Genomic DNA, 17165 nt, shown 5'->3' with positions numbered 1-17165 from the left:
TATTTTGGACTGTAATTACACCAGCGTGATACACAGAAGTTACAATGGTCCAATTGGTCCATGTCGCATTTACTCTCCACGTGAGCAAATAGTTCTAATCACATTTATTCACCCTGATCCCATATCCCTTCAACCTCTTCCTTCATCCATCTATCCAATGAATGTTGACATAGTTTCTGCATCAACCACTAACCCTGGAACTGAATTCCATAGGCTCACAACTCCATGTGAAGAAGTTTCTCTGGCGCTCTGATCTAAACCCCTTACGTTTAATCTTGTGTCTATAATCTCTCATTCTGGACCCCTCAACTACTGGAAACAGTCAGCTTCTATCTACCCTGTCTCAACTTTTCATAATTTTAAGCACTTCTCTCATATCGACCCACAATCTGTATTGTTAGAACAAAAAAAAACCCAGATTTTTTCCCGCTTGTTCTTCATATTTGCATTTCCTCATACTGTAGAATCATAACAGCGTAGGAGGAGGACATTCAGCTCATCGTGCCTGAACCGGTTCTTTGAAAGAGCTATCCAATTAGTCCCACTCCCCCTGCTCTTTCCCCATGTCCCTGCAAATATTTCCTTTTCAAGTATTTATCCAATTCCCTTTTGAAAGTTACTACTGAATCCGTTTCCACCCCCCTTTCAGGCAGTACATTCCAGATCATAACAACTCGGTGCGTAAAAAAATCTTTCCTCGTCTCCTCTCTGGTTCTTTTGTCAATTACCATAAATCCATGTCCTCTGGTTACCGACCCTCCTGCCAGTGGAAACAGTTTCTCCTTATTTACTCCATCAAAACCCTTCATAATTTTGAATACCTCGATTAAATCTCCCCTTAACCTTTTCTGCTCTGAAAATAATTCCAGTTTTTCTAGCCTCTCCACATAACTAAAGTCCCTCATCCCTGATACCATTATAGTAAATGTCATCTACACCTTCTCTAAGGCCTTGACATCCTTCTAAAAGTGTGGTGCCCAGAACTGGACACAACACTCTAACTGAGGCCTAGCCAGCTGTATTGTGGATACCAATCAGATTCCTAGCTGCATTCCTGTGGAAGATCCTCCTGGAAACAATGAGCTGCGTTTTTTGGAGGTCAACATCACAAGACAGACTATTTGCAAACAATAATCTTGTCTGACATTAAGTCTTAAACTTACTCTTTAAAAAAAAGACAGGATACAAAATTTCACACTGCTGAGGATGATTCATTGCCTTTTAAAAAGTTAATTTTTGTAGTAATTCAAATGGAATGTTTGGGCTCCTCCAAAGAACAACCAGTCTGTTGATTGCATATAGCAGTTTCTCTTTTCCTTCTTTATAATAATTCTGCACAAGTTTCTCAATATCCCACAAGTGCCACATTGAGTACATATGACCCAAAAATAAAACTGAAAAGCAGCAACCCTTCCAATATATCTTCACGCTGGCCACTCTGTTACAAGAGTCTTTCGCTATAGTGGATGAACCACGGGTTCACAAGATGCCCACAGCACTCAACGACCTCAATCCCAAGCAACGTCTTGCTTGAGGATCATTATTGGTAAAGCTCGAGCATTTAATGATTGGGCACAGATAAAGGAATAATGAGTCTCTGAATTCACTCATGCCATCATGGGCAGTTGCCAAGTGAAGGTCAGGAATTACACTACAGGGAGGGAAAAAAATTATATATCCAATAGTTCTATTTTATTAGGCCCCTTTCACTTGCTCTATCAATCCTGCAATAGCCTTGAATCCCATTTGTTTTCCCTTGTTTTCTCCTACTAGAGAGAAAGAAACCAAGAAGGACCAGTAGTGAATCCCATGCTATTCAACATTCCCAGATAGCCACAGCAGAAATGGAACCCGGGAAGCAAATGAAGCAATAAGTATGCAGAAAGTCAAAGTTGGAGAGGATGACAGTCTATAATGGCTGCATTATAGTAACAAGTGCAATATTTGAAGCCAGTGTGTCAGATAGCCCAAGCCATTAATTGTTTTTTTATTTTCATTCTACTTAAATCATCTAGAAAGCTGTGTAATATCCCAGGTAACAGTAACAGTGTCAGACACTGACGGTTACTCACCAAAGGTACTCACCCAAACAAACCTTGAGGCGCTGGTCAGGCTGGTTAACATAGAAATAAGAGTAGACTATTCAGCCCTTCGAGCCGATTCCGCCATTCAATCAGACTACGGCTGATCTGTACCTCAATTCCATTTACCCGCCTTTGATCCATATCCCTTGATACCCTTACTCAACAAAACTCTGTCAATCTCAGTCTTGAAAATTTCATTTGTCCCAGCATCCATAGCCTTTTGATGGAAGGGGTTTCCAGAATTCCACTATCCTTTTTGTGAAAAAGTGCTTCTTGATTTCACTCCTAAATTGTCTTAGCTATAATTTGATTATACCCACCTTGCTCTGGATTTCAGCAACACAGGAAATTGTTTCTCTGTATCTATCCTACTGAATCCCTTTATCATCTAAAACACCTCGATTAGATCACCCCTCAACCTGAGCTCAAGGGAATACAAACCAAGTTTAAGCAACCTGTCCTCACTATTTAACCCCTTAAGTCTGGGTATCATCATAAAGATGTTTGTTGTGGAGTATCTCCTCAATAATGTCACACCGATCATAACAATTAATATCAGACTGGTCACCCATGATGTCTCTGATGCCAGGCTGGTCAGTACTGTGGAATATCAATGTCAACTTAGCCAGTCATAAACCAGCATTAAAGGACATGTCGGGGGGGGGGGGATCTGATGGGGAGTGAGGGCATGAATTTCTGTTTCTAGATTGGCATCTATTCTGAGAAATAGGGTTCAGAATATCTTCACTGAGCTACTTCCCAATATACCTCCAATTAGCTGTCAATTCCCTTCATAAGGTGCAGGGCTGTACATGATAGCATTTTGTCCATTAAACATTTTTCATGGGATCCACATCGCTGCAATAACTTACCTTTTCAAAAATGAGTTTGAGGAGAATGTTTACAGCATAAATATTCTAAACCCATATCCCACAGCACCAGAGTTATTAGTACTCACACTGCCTTTAACTGTATTGGAATCAAACCTCTAAAGAATGTAGCACACCAGTACACTCAAATTTTAACCTCTTCACACAATTAAATTTGAAAAATTCCTTTCCAGAATATAGTACTGGGGTTTGTTTGCTACAACCTATCCTATATGAAAATTTTCCTGCATAATTTATTCTCTATTTCAGTCAGCTTTTTTAAAAATTATGATTTAAATGACGTAGCATTGCTTTTCATGAGTCTGCTCCATATACCTACCCCTCTGTAGGGATAAAAACAAATCTTCCAATCTCAGTTCTCAGGCTAGCTCAAGAATTTTATTCTCATGTCCTTTGGTTTTAAACTTACATTCTAAATGAGGTAACCTGCTTAATTGCACATTATTTATGTGTCCAACATGTTAAAGACACAGATCATGCATCCTCAATATTTTCTCCAATGATCATACATTCAGATCCCTTTGAATGCTATCCATCGGTTAAATTAAACCTGGTGGGTGTCAGTTTGATGCTACCAGAAGCGTCCTGCTCGACATTTTTACCCTCTTACAACTGTCTCCTTCACTCTTCTCCCTTCTCTCAAGGTGACTGACTCAAAAACAACTTGCATTTATATAGCACCTTTAACGACATAAAACAAGGTGCTTCACAGAAGCGATCAAACAAAATTTGACATCAAGCCATATAAGGAGATATTAGGACAGGTGACCAAAAGCTTGGTCAAAGAGGTAGGTTTTAAGGAGTGTCAAAAGGAGGAGAGGCAGAAAGATGGAGAGGTTTAGGGAGTGAATTCCAGAGTTTAGGTACATACATGAAATACAGACCCATGTATGAACCAGCAACCTTCCTGTAACTCACCCAAGTGGCTATTCTTCATCTATCTGACTGGACACAGTAGTGAGCAGATAGCGCTCTATGCTGACCTCACCAGACCACCTCACAAACGCATTGCAGATGGTGATACTGGATAAGTAATCAGGAGCAGGAACCCCCCCCCCAGCTGATTTCCTCCCCCCCCCCCTCCCACCTTTCTCTATTCCAGGAATACTGTGACCAATTACAGCAATGAGTGGCATTTGGCTGAAATCAGCTAACTCTGGCAGGGATTCGTAATTCGGTCTGAAGGGCTGCCGGCCATACTATGCTTACAAAGCAGTGATGCAATTCAAAAGTAATCCATTGGCTGTAGAGTATTGACATGTTCTGAAGATGTGTTAAGGCACTATACAAGTGTAACTTCTTTGTCTCTATGCAATTCATTTACCCACTGAGCCCATCCAATGAAGTAGTGAGAGAAAGAGTTCCTCTATAGGATAAACAACAGGAGACTCGCGACAGATCCCTGCAGCATTCTACTGGTCTTTAAACGCATACAACTTCTGCTTTCTTTTGCCAGGTCGATTTTCAGTCCAGTTGGTCGCTTCGCTATCAATCCCATGAACTCCAATCTTTTTTGAAACCCAGGGAGGTGCCAAAACGTTTCTAAATACCTTCTCAAATTCCAACGAAAATATATCGACTGGAGAGCTATCATTTACTTAATACCGCCTCAAGAAGTTCCAGTAGAATCATAAGGTATGACTTGAGGATGAGGGCACACGTTCAGGGTTGTGAAGGACAAGTTTAGGGCAGACACCAGGAAGGACACTTTTATTAATCAGACTCCAGAGATTTTCTCATGTTTTTGGTGGTGTTATCACCTAGACAGCAACTCATTTGGTGCAGCTGGTTGTCCAGCTTTAAACAGAGATTTTGTTCATTTATAATTCCTGCTGCTCTGCCGCACAGCATCAGCTGACATGCTGGCTCAGAGCCAACAGATCTGGATACCCGGTCTACGTAAACTATTGACTGAGATTGGTCTTGGTTTAGATTACCAAGGATCCTGCTGGAGCTGCTGATTGGAGCACCGAAAGCGAGCACATACTGCTTTTAATGATCTTCTCTGTCGCTGGGAGAGGGAGCTATAGTAATCTTAACCCAGATGAAACTTAATGTCAAATAGTTTATGCAGATCAAATAGCCTTGTGAAATGTCCCATCTTGAGTCAGTGGTGGGTCAGATGGATGGGAACCTGTGAACTGGCATATCAGTTGATAAATCAGTTGTGCAGAGAGGCTGATGTTGCCAGCGTGTTGCCTGATACAATGATCATCACATTTAGTACAAATGCATCACTAAGTGATTTCACTATGTCTTTACACAGGGTGGGGGGAAATCAACAGCTGGAACAGGTTCCCAGGAAGAATAGTTGAGTCTAGATCACTGCACTCGTCTAAGAAATAGTTAGATGGCACGATGGCAAGATACAACGTTTGATATTCTGGATCGATGAAATCAAATGGGTTGAAAGGCCTTATTCATCCAAATCTATCTTGTGATCTTGTAAAGCATTGCTTCTATATCCATGCACACTACTTTGCTATAGCCTTTGCATTCTTGAAATAAATACAGAAAGCATACTGTAAAATGTTCTCAAGCAATTCCCCCACTACCAAAATTGGACTATTTCAATATTACATTTGATATCCTTGAATCCTCAGATACAATTCAGGGCTTTATGGAGCTTCTCAAAACATTAATCACAGCCTTATTTATTTCCCCAAATATTCCAGCGTGTATCACATCTGGTCCAGGTCACACATACTTTACAAATACTAACAGCAGTAATCCAATGCCAGTATGACCTTTAGGCAGTACCACAAAGTAGCTAGTTCCAGTCTGGTTTATAATAAGCACAGCCACCAGCTACGTTTTTCAAGCTGGCTAATGTAAAGACCAACACTGGATAGCCTGTAAACACAACATCTATGCTAGGCTGGCCTGTACACACACTGACAGCAGGTATTTGTACTAGCCTGCCCAATGACATTAGGTGTCTGAACCACTCTAGCCTGCAACAGTGGCTAACTGAGCAAGACTCATATACAACAGAGTACCAGTGTCCAGCGGGGATATTTGCACAGCATTTAACTGATTCTTAACTGAGTTCAAGGTCATCCCTTCCACTATTTTTTTTAATTCATTCTCAGGATTTGGGCATTGCTGGCAAGGCCAGCTTTTATTGCCCGTCCCTAGTTGCCCTTACGAAGGTGGTGGTGGGCCTTCTGCCTGAACCGCTGCAGTTCATGTGGTGAAAGTGCTCCCACAGTGCTGTTAGGTACTCCCACAATTCTACCCAGTAGTCCAATCCACTTATCAGTCACTACATGTGAAGAAGTTCATGATAGCAGTTCTAAATGTGCCTTTTACCAGTTCAAACTTGTGTCTCTTTATCCTACTGTAGCAGTTTAGTTTGAAGTAATGCTCCTGATCTATTTTTACTGTATCATTTACTATCTTCACAAACAAAGCCAAAAAGCTCAAATTTCCTTATAACTCTTCATCTGATGCAAGGGATCAGTTCTATGGCTCTTCTCCAAAATATCTTCCTTGCAGCTCCCTGCCTAGTACAGGGCACAGTACTCAAGGCAGGGTCTGTGCAGAGCAATATACTATTTGAGTGCAGGTCCCTCCATCTTGTACTCTTCTGTTTTGTCTATATAGTTCAGCACTCTGTTTGGTTTCTTCGTTGCTGCTCTGCATTGAATGGACATATTGATCACAGAGTATACTAAAACTCCAAGATTTCTTTCAACTTAACTATTTCAACAATATTCACTGAATGCATGTCATCTTTTTCTTGCCTATGTGCAGTTGTTCACACATGCATCAAATTAAATTTTCTGCTACTGATCTACCCTTTTTCATGTATTGTCCCATTATTTCTAAAGTTCCTAAGCTACAAAATTCAACCAACACTCCTAGTTTGGTATTTTCTGCAAATTCAACTATAGTAATTTGCATTTAACTTCTTTCCAAATCATTACTGTAAATTAGAAACAAACTTGGTCCCAACACTGAGCCCTGAGGACACCCCACTCAGTATTTGTTCCCATCTCAAGAAGACTCTACCAAGTACCTGCTTCTTCAACCCTTGAACTAATTTCTAATCCATCCCAGGTTTCACACCAAATCCTCACTGCTAATAGTAAAGTTACAATCTTCAGCTGATAATAACAGCAGGGTCTCAGTAGGGGGGGAGCACCGCGGCCGGCTCCGGGTGCCGGGCGGGGGGGGGGGCACCGCGGCCGGCTCCGGGTGCCGGGCGGGGGGGGGGGGCACCGCGGCCGGCTCCGGGTGCCGGGCGGGGGGGGGGGGCACCGCGGCCGGCTCCGGGTGCCGGGCGGGGGGGGGGGGCACCGCGGCCGGCTCCGGGTGCCGGGCGGGGCACCGCGGCCGGCTCCGGGTGCCGGGCGGGGGGGGGGGGGGGGCACCGCGGCCGGCTCCGGGTGCCGGGCGGGGGGGGGGGGGGGGCACCGCGGCCGGCTCCGGGTGCCGGGCGGGGGGGGGGGGCACCGCGGCCGGCTCCGGGTGCCGGGCGGGGCACCGCGGCCGGCTCCGGGTGCCGGGCGGGGGGGGGGGCACCGCGGCCGGCTCCGGGTGCCGGGCAGGGGGGGGGGCACCGCGGCCGGCTCCGGGTGCCGGGCGGGGGGGCACCGCGGCCGGCTCCGGGTGCCGGGCAGGGGGGGGGGCACCGCGGCCGGCTCCGGGTGCCGGGCAGGGGGGGGGGCACCGCGGCCGGCTCCGGGTGCCGGGCAGGGGGGGGGGCACCGCGGCCGGCTCCGGGTGCCGGGCCGGGGGGGGGTGGGGCACCGCGGCCGGCTCCGGGTGCCGGGCGGGGGGGCACCGCGGCCGGCTCCGGGTGCCGGGCGGGGGGGGCACCGCGGCCGGCTCCGGGTGCCGGGCGGGGGGGGCACCGCGGCCGGCTCCGGGTGCCGGGCGGGGGGGGCACCGCGGCCGGCTCCGGGTGCCGGGCGGGGGGGCACCGCGGCCGGCTCCGGGTGCCGGGCGGGGGGGCACCGCGGCCGGCTCCGGGTGCCGGGCGGGGGGGCACCGCGGCCGGCTCCGGGTGCCGGGCGGGGGGGGCACCGCGGCCGGCTCCGGGTGCCGGGCGGGGGGGGCACCGCGGCCGGCTCCGGGTGCCGGGCGGGGGGGCACCGCGGCCGGCTCCGGGTGCCGGGCGGGGGGGGCACCGCGGCCGGCTCCGGGTGCCGGGCGGGGGGGGCACCGCGGCCGGCTCCGGGTGCCGGGCGGGGGGGGCACCGCGGCCGGCTCCGGGTGCCGGGCGGGGGGGGCACCGCGGCCGGCTCCGGGTGCCGGGCGGGGGGGGCACCGCGGCCGGCTCCGGGTGCCGGGCGGGGGGGGCACCGCGGCCGGCTCCGGGTGCCGGGCGGGGGGGCACCGCGGCCGGCTCCGGGTGCCGGGCGGGGGGGCACCGCGGCCGGCTCCGGGTGACGGGCGGGGGGGGCACCGCGGCCGGCTCCGGGTGCCGGGCGGGGGGGGCACCGCGGCCGGCTCCGGGTGCCGGGCGGGGGGGGCACCGCGGCCGGCTCCGGGTGCCGGGCGGGGGGGGCACCGCGGCCGGCTCCGGGTGCCGGGCGGGGGGGGCACCGCGGCCGGCTCCGGGTGCCGGGCGGGGGGGGCACCGCGGCCGGCTCCGGGTGCCGGGCGGGGGGGCACCGCGGCCGGCTCCGGGTGCCGGGCGGGGGGGCACCGCGGCCGGCTCCGGGTGCCGGGCGGGGGGGGCACCGCGGCCGGCTCCGGGTGCCGGGCGGGGGGGGCACCGCGGCCGGCTCCGGGTGCCGGGCGGGGGGGCACCGCGGCCGGCTCCGGGTGCCGGGCGGGGGGGCACCGCGGCCGGCTCCGGGTGCCGGGCGGGGGGGCACCGCGGCCGGCTCCGGGTGCCGGGCGGGGGGGCACCGCGGCCGGCTCCGGGTGCCGGGCGGGGGGGGCACCGCGGCCGGCTCCGGGTGCCGGGCGGGGGGGGCACCGCGGCCGGCTCCGGGTGCCGGGCGGGGGGGCACCGCGGCCGGCTCCGGGTGCCGGGCGGGGGGGCACCGCGGCCGGCTCCGGGTGCCGGGCGGGGGGGCACCGCGGCCGGCTCCGGGTGCCGGGCGGGGGGGCACCGCGGCCGGCTCCGGGTGCCGGGCGGGGGGGGCACCGCGGCCGGCTCCGGGTGCCGGGCGGGGGGGGCACCGCGGCCGGCTCCGGGTGCCGGGCGGGGGGGGCACCGCGGCCGGCTCCGGGTGCCGGGCGGGGGGGGCACCGCGGCCGGCTCCGGGTGCCGGTCGGGGGGGGCACCGCGGCCGGCTCCGGGTGCCGGGCGGGGGGGGCACCGCGGCCGGCTCCGGGTGCCGGGCGGGGGGGGCACCGCGGCCGGCTCCGGGTGCCGGGCGGGGGGGGCACCGCGGCGGGCTCCGGGTGCCAGGCGGGGGGCACGGCTGCCGGCACCGGGTGCCAGGCGGGGGGGGCACGGCTGCCGGCTCCGGGTGCCAGGCGGGGGGGGCACGGCTGCCGGCTCCGGGTGCCAGGCGGGGGGGGCACGGCTGCCGGCTCCGGGTGCCAGGCGGGGGGGCACGGCTGCCGGCTCCGGGTGCCAGGCGGGGGGGGCACGGCTGCCGGCTCCGGGTGCCAGGCGGGGGGGCACGGCTGCCGGCTCCGGGTGCCAGGCGGGGGGGCACGGCTGCCGGCTCCGGGTGCCAGGCGGGGGGGCACGGCTGCCGGCTCCGGGTGCCAGGCGGGGGGGGCACGGCTGCCGGCTCCGGGTGCCAGGCGGGGGGGGCACGGCTGCCGGCTCCGGGTGCCAGGCGGGGGGGGCACGGCTGCCGGCTCCGGGTGCCAGGCGGGGGGGCACGGCTGCCGGCTCCGGGTGCCAGGCGGGGGGGGCACGGCTGCCGGCTCCGGGTGCCAGGCGGGGGGGCACGGCTGCCGGCTCGGGGGGCCAGGCGGGGGGGCACGGCGGCTGTCTCCTGGTGCCAGGCGGGGGGCACGGCAGCGGGCTCCGGGTGCCGGCCCCGGGTGCCAGGCGGGGGGCACGGCGGCGGGCTCCGGGTGCCAGGCGGGGGGGCACGGCGGCTGGCTCCGGGTGCCAGGGGGGGGCACGGCGGCTGGCTCCGGGTGCCAGGGGGGGGCACGGCGGCTGGCTCCGGGTGCCAGGCGGGGGGCACGGCGGCTGGCTCCGGGTGCCAGGCGGGGGGGCACGGCGGCTGGCTCCGGGTGCCAGGCGGGGGGCACGGCGGCTGGCTCCGGGTGCCAGGCGGGGGGCACGGCGGCTGGCTCCGGGTGCCAGGCGGGGGGCACGGCGGCTGGCTCCGGGTGCCAGGCGGGGGGGCACGGCGGCTGGCTCCGGGTGCCAGGCGGGGGGGCACGGCGGCTGGCTCCGGGTGCCAGGCGGGGGGGCACGGCGGCTGGCTCCGGGTGCCAGGCGGGGGGGCACGGCGGCTGGCTCCGGGTGCCAGGCGGGGGGCACGGCGGCTGGCTCCGGGTGCCAGGGCGGCCGGCTCCGGGTGCCGGGCGGGGGGGCACCGCGGCCGGCTCCGGGTGCCGGGCGGGGGGGGCACCGCGGCCGGCTCCGGGTGCCGGGCGGGGGGGGCACCGCGGCCGGCTCCGGGTGCCGGGCGGGGGGGGGCACCGCGGCCGGCTCCGGGTGCCGGGCGGGGGGGGGCACCGCGGCCGGCTCCGGGTGCCGGGCGGGGGGGGGCACCGCGGCCGGCTCCGGGTGCCGGGCGGGGGGGGGGCACCGCGGCCGGCTCCGGGTGCCGGGCGGGGGGGGGCACCGCGGCCGGCTCCGGGTGCCGGGCGGGGGGGGGCACCGCGGCCGGCTCCGGGTGCCGGGCGGGGGGGGGCACCGCGGCCGGCTCCGGGTGCCGGGCGGGGGGGGGCACCGCGGCCGGCTCCGGGTGCCGGGCGGGGGGGGGCACCGCGGCCGGCTCCGGGTGCCGGGCGGGGGGGGGCACCGCGGCCGGCTCCGGGTGCCGGGCGGGGGGGGGGCACCGCGGCCGGCTCCGGGTGCCGGGCGGGGGGGGGCACCGCGGCCGGCTCCGGGTGCCGGGCGGGGGGGGGCACCGCGGCCGGCTCCGGGTGCCGGGCGGGGGGGGCACCGCGGCCGGCTCCGGGTGCCGGGCGGGGGGGGGCACCGCGGGCCGGCTCCGGGTGCCGGGCGGGGGGGGGCACCGCGGCCGGCTCCGGGTGCCGGGCGGGGGGGGGCACCGCGGCCGGCTCCGGGTGCCGGGCGGGGGGGGCACCGCGGCCGGCTCCGGGTGACGGGCGGGGGGGCACCGCGGCCGGCTCCGGGTGCCGGGCGGGGGGGGCACCGCGGCCGGCTCCGGGTGCCGGGCGGGGGGGGCACCGCGGCCGGCTCCGGGTGCCGGGCGGGGGGGGCACCGCGGCCGGCTCCGGGTGCCGGGCGGGGGGGGCACCGCGGCCGGCTCCGGGTGCCGGGCGGGGGGGCACCGCGGCCGGCTCCGGGTGCCGGGGCGGGGGGGCACCGCGGCCGGCTCCGGGTGCCGGGCGGGGGGGCACCGCGGCCGGCTCCGGGTGCCGGGCGGGGGGGCACCGCGGCCGGCTCCGGGTGCCGGGCGGGGGGGCACCGCGGCCGGCTCCGGGTGCCGGGCGGGGGGGGCACCGCGGCCGGCTCCGGGTGCCGGGCGGGGGGGGCACCGCGGCCGGCTCCGGGTGCCGGGCGGGGGGGGCACCGCGGCCGGCACCGGGTGCCGGGCGGGGGGGGCACCGCGGCCGGCTCCGGGTGCCGGGCGGGGGGGCACCGCGGCCGGCTCCGGGTGCCGGGCGGGGGGCACCGCGGCGGGCTCCGGGTGCCAGGCGGGGGGCACGGCTGCCGGCTCCGGGTGCCAGGCGGGGGGGCACGGCTGCCGGCTCCGGGTGCCAGGCGGGGGGGCACGGCTGCCGGCTCCGGGTGCCAGGCGGGGGGGCACGGCTGCCGGCTCCGGGTGCCAGGCGGGGGGGCACGGCTGCCGGCTCCGGGTGCCAGGCGGGGGGGCACGGCTGCCGGCTCCGGGTGCCAGGCGGGGGGGCACGGCTGCCGGCTCCGGGTGCCAGGCGGGGGGGCACGGCTGCCGGCTCCGGGTGCCAGGCGGGGGGGGCACGGCTGCCGGCTCCGGGTGCCAGGCGGGGGGGGCACGGCGGCCGTCTCCGGGTGCCAGGCGGGGGGCACGGCAGCGGGCTCCGGGTGCCGGCCCCGGGTGCCAGGCGGGGGGCACGGCAGCGGGCTCCGGGTGCCAGGCGGGGGGGCACGGCGGCTTGCTCCGGGTGCCAGGCGGGGGGGCACGGCGGCTTGCTCCGGGTGCCAGGCGGGGGGGCACGGCGGCTGGCTCCGGGTGCCAGGCGGGGGGCACGGCGGCTGGCTCCGGGTGCCAGGCGGGGGGGGCACGGCGGCTGGCTCCGGGTGCCAGGCGGGGGGGCACGGCGGCTGGCTCCGGGTGCCAGGCGGGGGGGCACGGCGGCTGGCTCCGGGTGCCAGGCGGGGGGGCACGGCGGCTGGCTCCGGGTGCCAGGCGGGGGGGGCACGGCGGCTGGCTCCGGGTGCCAGGCGGGGGGGCACGGCGGCTGGCTCCGGGTGCCAGGCGGGGGGGGCACGGCGGCTGGCTCCGGGTGCCAGGCGGGGGGGCACGGCGGCTGGCTCCGGGTGCCAGGCGGGGGGCACGGCGGCTGGCTCCGGGTGCCAGGCGGGGGGGCACGGCGGCTGGCTCCGGGTGCCAGGCGGGGGGGGGGCACGGCGGCTGGCTCCGGGTGCCAGGCGGGGGGGGGGCACGGCGGCTGGCTCCGGGTGCCAGGCGGGGGGGCACGGCGGCTGGCTCCGGGTGCCAGGCGGGGGGGCACGGCAGCGGGCTCCGGGTGCCGGCCCCGGGTGCCAGGCGGGGGGCACGGCAGCGGGCTCCGGGTGCCAGGCGGGGGGGCACGGCGGCTTGCTCCGGGTGCCAGGCGGGGGGGCACGGCGGCTTGCTCCGGGTGCCAGGCGGGGGGGGCACGGCGGCTGGCTCCGGGTGCCAGGCGGGGGGGCACGGCGGCTGGCTCCGGGTGCCAGGCGGGGGGGCACGGCGGCTGGCTCCGGGTGCCAGGCGGGGGGGCACGGCGGCTGGCTCCGGGTGCCAGGCGGGGGGGCACGGCGGCTGGCTCCGGGTGCCAGGCGGGGGGGGCACGGCGGCTGGCTCCGGGTGCCAGGCGGGGGGGCACGGCGGCTGGCTCCGGGTGCCAGGCGGGGGGGCACGGCGGCTGGCTCCGGGTGCCAGGCGGGGGGGCACGGCGGCTGGCTCCGGGTGCCAGGCGGGGGGGGCACGGCGGCTGGCTCCGGGTGCCAGGCGGGGGGGCACGGCGGCTGGCTCCGGGTGCCAGGCGGGGGGGCACGGCGGCTGGCTCCGGGTGCCAGGCGGGGGGCACGGCGGCTGGCTCCGGGTGCCAGGCGGGGGGGCACGGCGGCTGGCTCCGGGTGCCAGGCGGGGGGGCACGGCGGCTGGCTCCGGGTGCCAGGCGGGGGGGCACGGCGGCTGGCTCCGGGTGCCAGGCGGGGGGGCACGGCGGCTGGCTCCGGGTGCCAGGCGGGGGGGCACGGCGGCTGGCTCCGGGTGCCAGGCGGGGGGGCACGGCGGCTGGCTCCGGGTGCCAGGCGGGGGGGCACGGCGGCTGGCTCCGGGTGCCAGGCGGGGGGGCACGGCGGCTGGCTCCGGGTGCCAGGCGGGGGGGCACGGCGGCTGGCTCCGGGTGCCAGGCGGGGGGGCACGGCGGCTGGCTCCGGTTGCCAGTGACCTACCTGTAATAAGAGAGGAGTCCGTTACTCAGCACGAACCAGCGGCGTTGGTAACCCTTCAGGTAGTTGGTCCATTTGTAGAGCCAGCCTTTGTGAGTGTCGGTGTTGTCCGGCGACGAAAGCAGCGGTAGCGCGGGGCCCGCTGAGCTGCAGGCCGCACTGGGCGGTTCGCTCATCCCGTTGCTGGGGTCGGAGCCCGGGCCCGGAGCGGAGAATTGCACGCCTTCACACGACACTGAACGATCCACAACCAACACCCCGCAGGAGGAGGGCAGAAAAGCAGCCGGCTTCCCCATGGAGAAGGCGGGTCCTGGAGAGAGAGGGCGGGGATCAGGGAGAGGCCCGGGCGCCGATAGGCCGCGCGCTGTGGGGGGGGAGGGAGCAGGTCCTGCAGCTCAAACCCAAATCTCTTAGTTACTAGCCTCATGCCTCAGCCTCACAAGCTGACGAGCAGAATATAACATTTATCTATTATTTATCGCTCTGTTACCGATTGTCAGTCGCAGCTTCTACCAGCCAATAATCCCCCGTATATAATAAATGTTTATATATCTTTTAGGATGTCAGTACCGCGAGTCTTAAAGCGCGGTGCGATTATGAGAATTTAGGTTGTACAACAATTATTACACAAACAATGCAAAGAGGTAGGAAGGGCTGTTGTTCAGAGGAAGAGGGGACCGTTTCCAGGAGGAACGGTAAAGAGCAGTTATTCTTCGGATCCCATGCCGCACGCTGACTTTGGCTGGTACAGGACTTTATTCCTTAGAGAGAAAAAAATCACATACAAGTCAATGTCTCTTTAAATCAAATGCAAAATACTGCGGGTGCTGGAAAAGCTCAGCAAGTCAGGCTGCAATCTGTGGAGGGGAAAAAACAGGGCTAATGTTTCAGGTCGAAGACCTTTCGTCAGATGTCCCTTTAAAGGTGTTTACGTCACTTTGTCCCGGTTACAGGCGCTGAAACCCCGCCCGCCGCGCGCGAATCTGTGCAGCTCCTTTTTGTGAATGGTGAGTGCGGTCAGCGCCCCCTTTAGAAAGAGCATGGTAGTGCCGCCTGTTTCCTTCTCCCTGACTTTCTCCCATGCTCTGGCTCATCAATGGTGGCATGTCACACAGCATAAATACTGTTTCATAACAGTCAATGAGGCAATGCAAAGTGAACCCTGTGCAGTCATTTAATTGGTATGATCCATGACAGCTCAAATTCTGCAGACATTTGAATTTTAGCTTCCACAACTTCAAAAGTTAAAGAGAGCAGACTGGATTAAGAGAATTGCTACAGTTGCCGTCCGCCGACTTGAGATGTCATCAAATCATTGACCGTCCCTGTGCATTGTTGAAGCTGCTGCCTGCCCTCTTGTTGCACTTGTTAAATGAACTGTGGACAATAACAAGATATGCAGACATCAACAACCATTTGAAGCTTGTTCAAATTTGCGTGGAACTGAATTTTATTTAAAATATTTTTTCTTGTCTCTGTGCTGCGCTCACTCTTAATCACTGCACTTTTTAAAATGTATTTTGCTCAATTATTTTTGAAAGCCTTTAAAATATTTTAAAGCTTTAAGAATTGTATTATTTTCCTGTTTACTGCTTTAAAGAAATGTTTACTTTGCTGCTGTCTGAATTTAGCCAAATTAAGTTAAACACTAATGTTTCCTGTACATTACAGGCCAGCATTTTTCTTGCTCTGGTTGTGGATACAAAAGCTGCTCCACAGAACTCGTTATTACTGTCATTTCTAAGAATCGTGATTAGCTATGCTACAAAATTATGAATGTGTTCAGAAAGCTGTCAATTAAATGACTGCACAGGGTTCACTTTGCTTTGCCTCATTGACTGCGATAAAACAGTATTTATGCTGTGTGACATGCCACCATTGATGAGCAGAGCATCCATGAATAAAAAGACTTGTAGGGCAACCAGGAACTTTCTTACTGCACTAAAGACACAGCAGACTAGGATCAGGTTATTGGTACAAAGGGTGCATGCATTTACCATGGAGTAAAACATCATCACAGTTATCTCAGCCAAGACTGTGGAATTAAGTTGGCAGCAAATTGCGACTCAAAGTTAGAAAAGAAAATACATTGAGTTAGGCCCAAGAAAGTCAAGTGTGGTAAGTATACTGATACTGTTATAGGAGGGATTCTTATTTATGATTTACTCCTCCAATTAATAAGGTTCTTAAACACTGAAGTCAGTTGCCATAGGTTTATTAAGCATATAGTACATGTAATAGCATTTAAACATATGCTTAAAAGGTCATATTTACAACCGTACCCAATGGTTTGGTTGGGAGGTCCAAATATGTTACAGTTCAGAGCTCAGTATCTTAGGCCTTTATGAATCCAAATACCTAAGTATTACATAAAGCCAGTTTTATACATTTCTCTCACTCCCTCTACATGTCAATCCACACAATTCTGCATTACATAATTTATAAAAATTAATATACAACTCCATATAAGGAGAATTTAATTGATTTATCCCTTTCCAATAACTTTAGGTTTCCTTACTTAACAAGCTCTTTTACCATCAGGCTAACAAGTACAACGCCCTTACTTCATTATTTTAATCGATAGTTTCACTCTTGTTCCATATAATTGCTATTCTACTTTTAATTATAAGTTGCCTTTTTTTCTGTATCATTTGTACTAATTAAAAAGGATGATGTATGCGCAGATGTTTTCCTTTGCAGAACTAACTTTTCCGAAATTGTTCTCAAATGATTAATGTTCTCTCAAACTTATGAATCAGTATGCAATGGCATGTCTTTAGTTAAGTCTCTTATTACTTTATCTTGGAACCGACCGTTGCTGCAGGATCAGCCATGGCCCATAGCCCAGTGATACTTTAAGCTGACTTATACTTCCCTGCTTAACAGGCAAAGGTTAACATTACTACAACATAAAGAGTATAACATTTTTTAAATTTTCTTTTTTGTGTGCTTTAGGTCCCCTTTTTATAAGGGGTGGGGTAAGGGTGTTTTTATGTGCAGCAAATCAATAAAACCAAAATAAGTGAGTATAACATTAGTAGACTTCAGTAGAATCTGATTAACCCTTTCCTTACATTCCCCCCCCCCCCACTTTGCTGTTTAGAATATCTAAGGCCAACACTAAACACTAATTTATCAGCATCATATATCTATCTCAATCCATTCTATTTCATAGATCATCACCCATTATTTTTTTACATAGCATATCAAAAATATCATTATACATTGGATAGTAAATAAGGTTCAAAACCTATTTCTCCCTATGTACTTCCATATATATCTCAAAAGGTCATCACCTGGACTTAAAAGATCCTCCAGTACTCTGTTACTGTTATCCATGTTGTGGATAATATTAGTTTCAGTTTTGGGGATCACCTGAACTTGGGATTTCCAATTCTATGCTCTTCTCTGTTTGGTACCATTGTGTTTAACCCTACCTTGGGTGTTTCATTAAGCTTAATGCAGAAGGTCAGTTTCTCTGTGAAGCAT

At 59.0% G+C, this 17165-nt stretch overlaps 1 protein-coding gene across 5 annotated transcripts in view; it reads right to left on the bottom strand.

Moving 5' to 3' along the window:
- Nucleotides 1-13977, bottom strand: part of LOC137342013 (oxysterol-binding protein 2-like) — a 286909-nt gene extending 272932 nt beyond the window's left edge. For all 5 annotated transcript variants that reach the window (XM_068005597.1, XM_068005599.1, XM_068005598.1 and 2 more), the window contains exon 1: nucleotides 13680-13977. In XM_068005597.1, the coding sequence (XP_067861698.1) occupies nucleotides 13680-13972 (293 nt within the window). In that variant the 5' untranslated portion in view covers nucleotides 13973-13977. The remainder of the gene's footprint in view (nucleotides 1-13679) is intronic.
- Between the last annotated feature and the right edge of the window lie 3188 nt (nucleotides 13978-17165).

The sequence above is a fragment of the Heptranchias perlo genome, chromosome 25 (assembly GCF_035084215.1).
Source record: "Heptranchias perlo isolate sHepPer1 chromosome 25, sHepPer1.hap1, whole genome shotgun sequence".
NCBI classification, from domain to species: Eukaryota; Metazoa; Chordata; class Chondrichthyes; order Hexanchiformes; family Hexanchidae; genus Heptranchias; species Heptranchias perlo.
The sequence above is the reverse complement of the archived record's forward strand: the minus strand, read 5'-3'. Positions and strand labels throughout refer to the sequence as shown.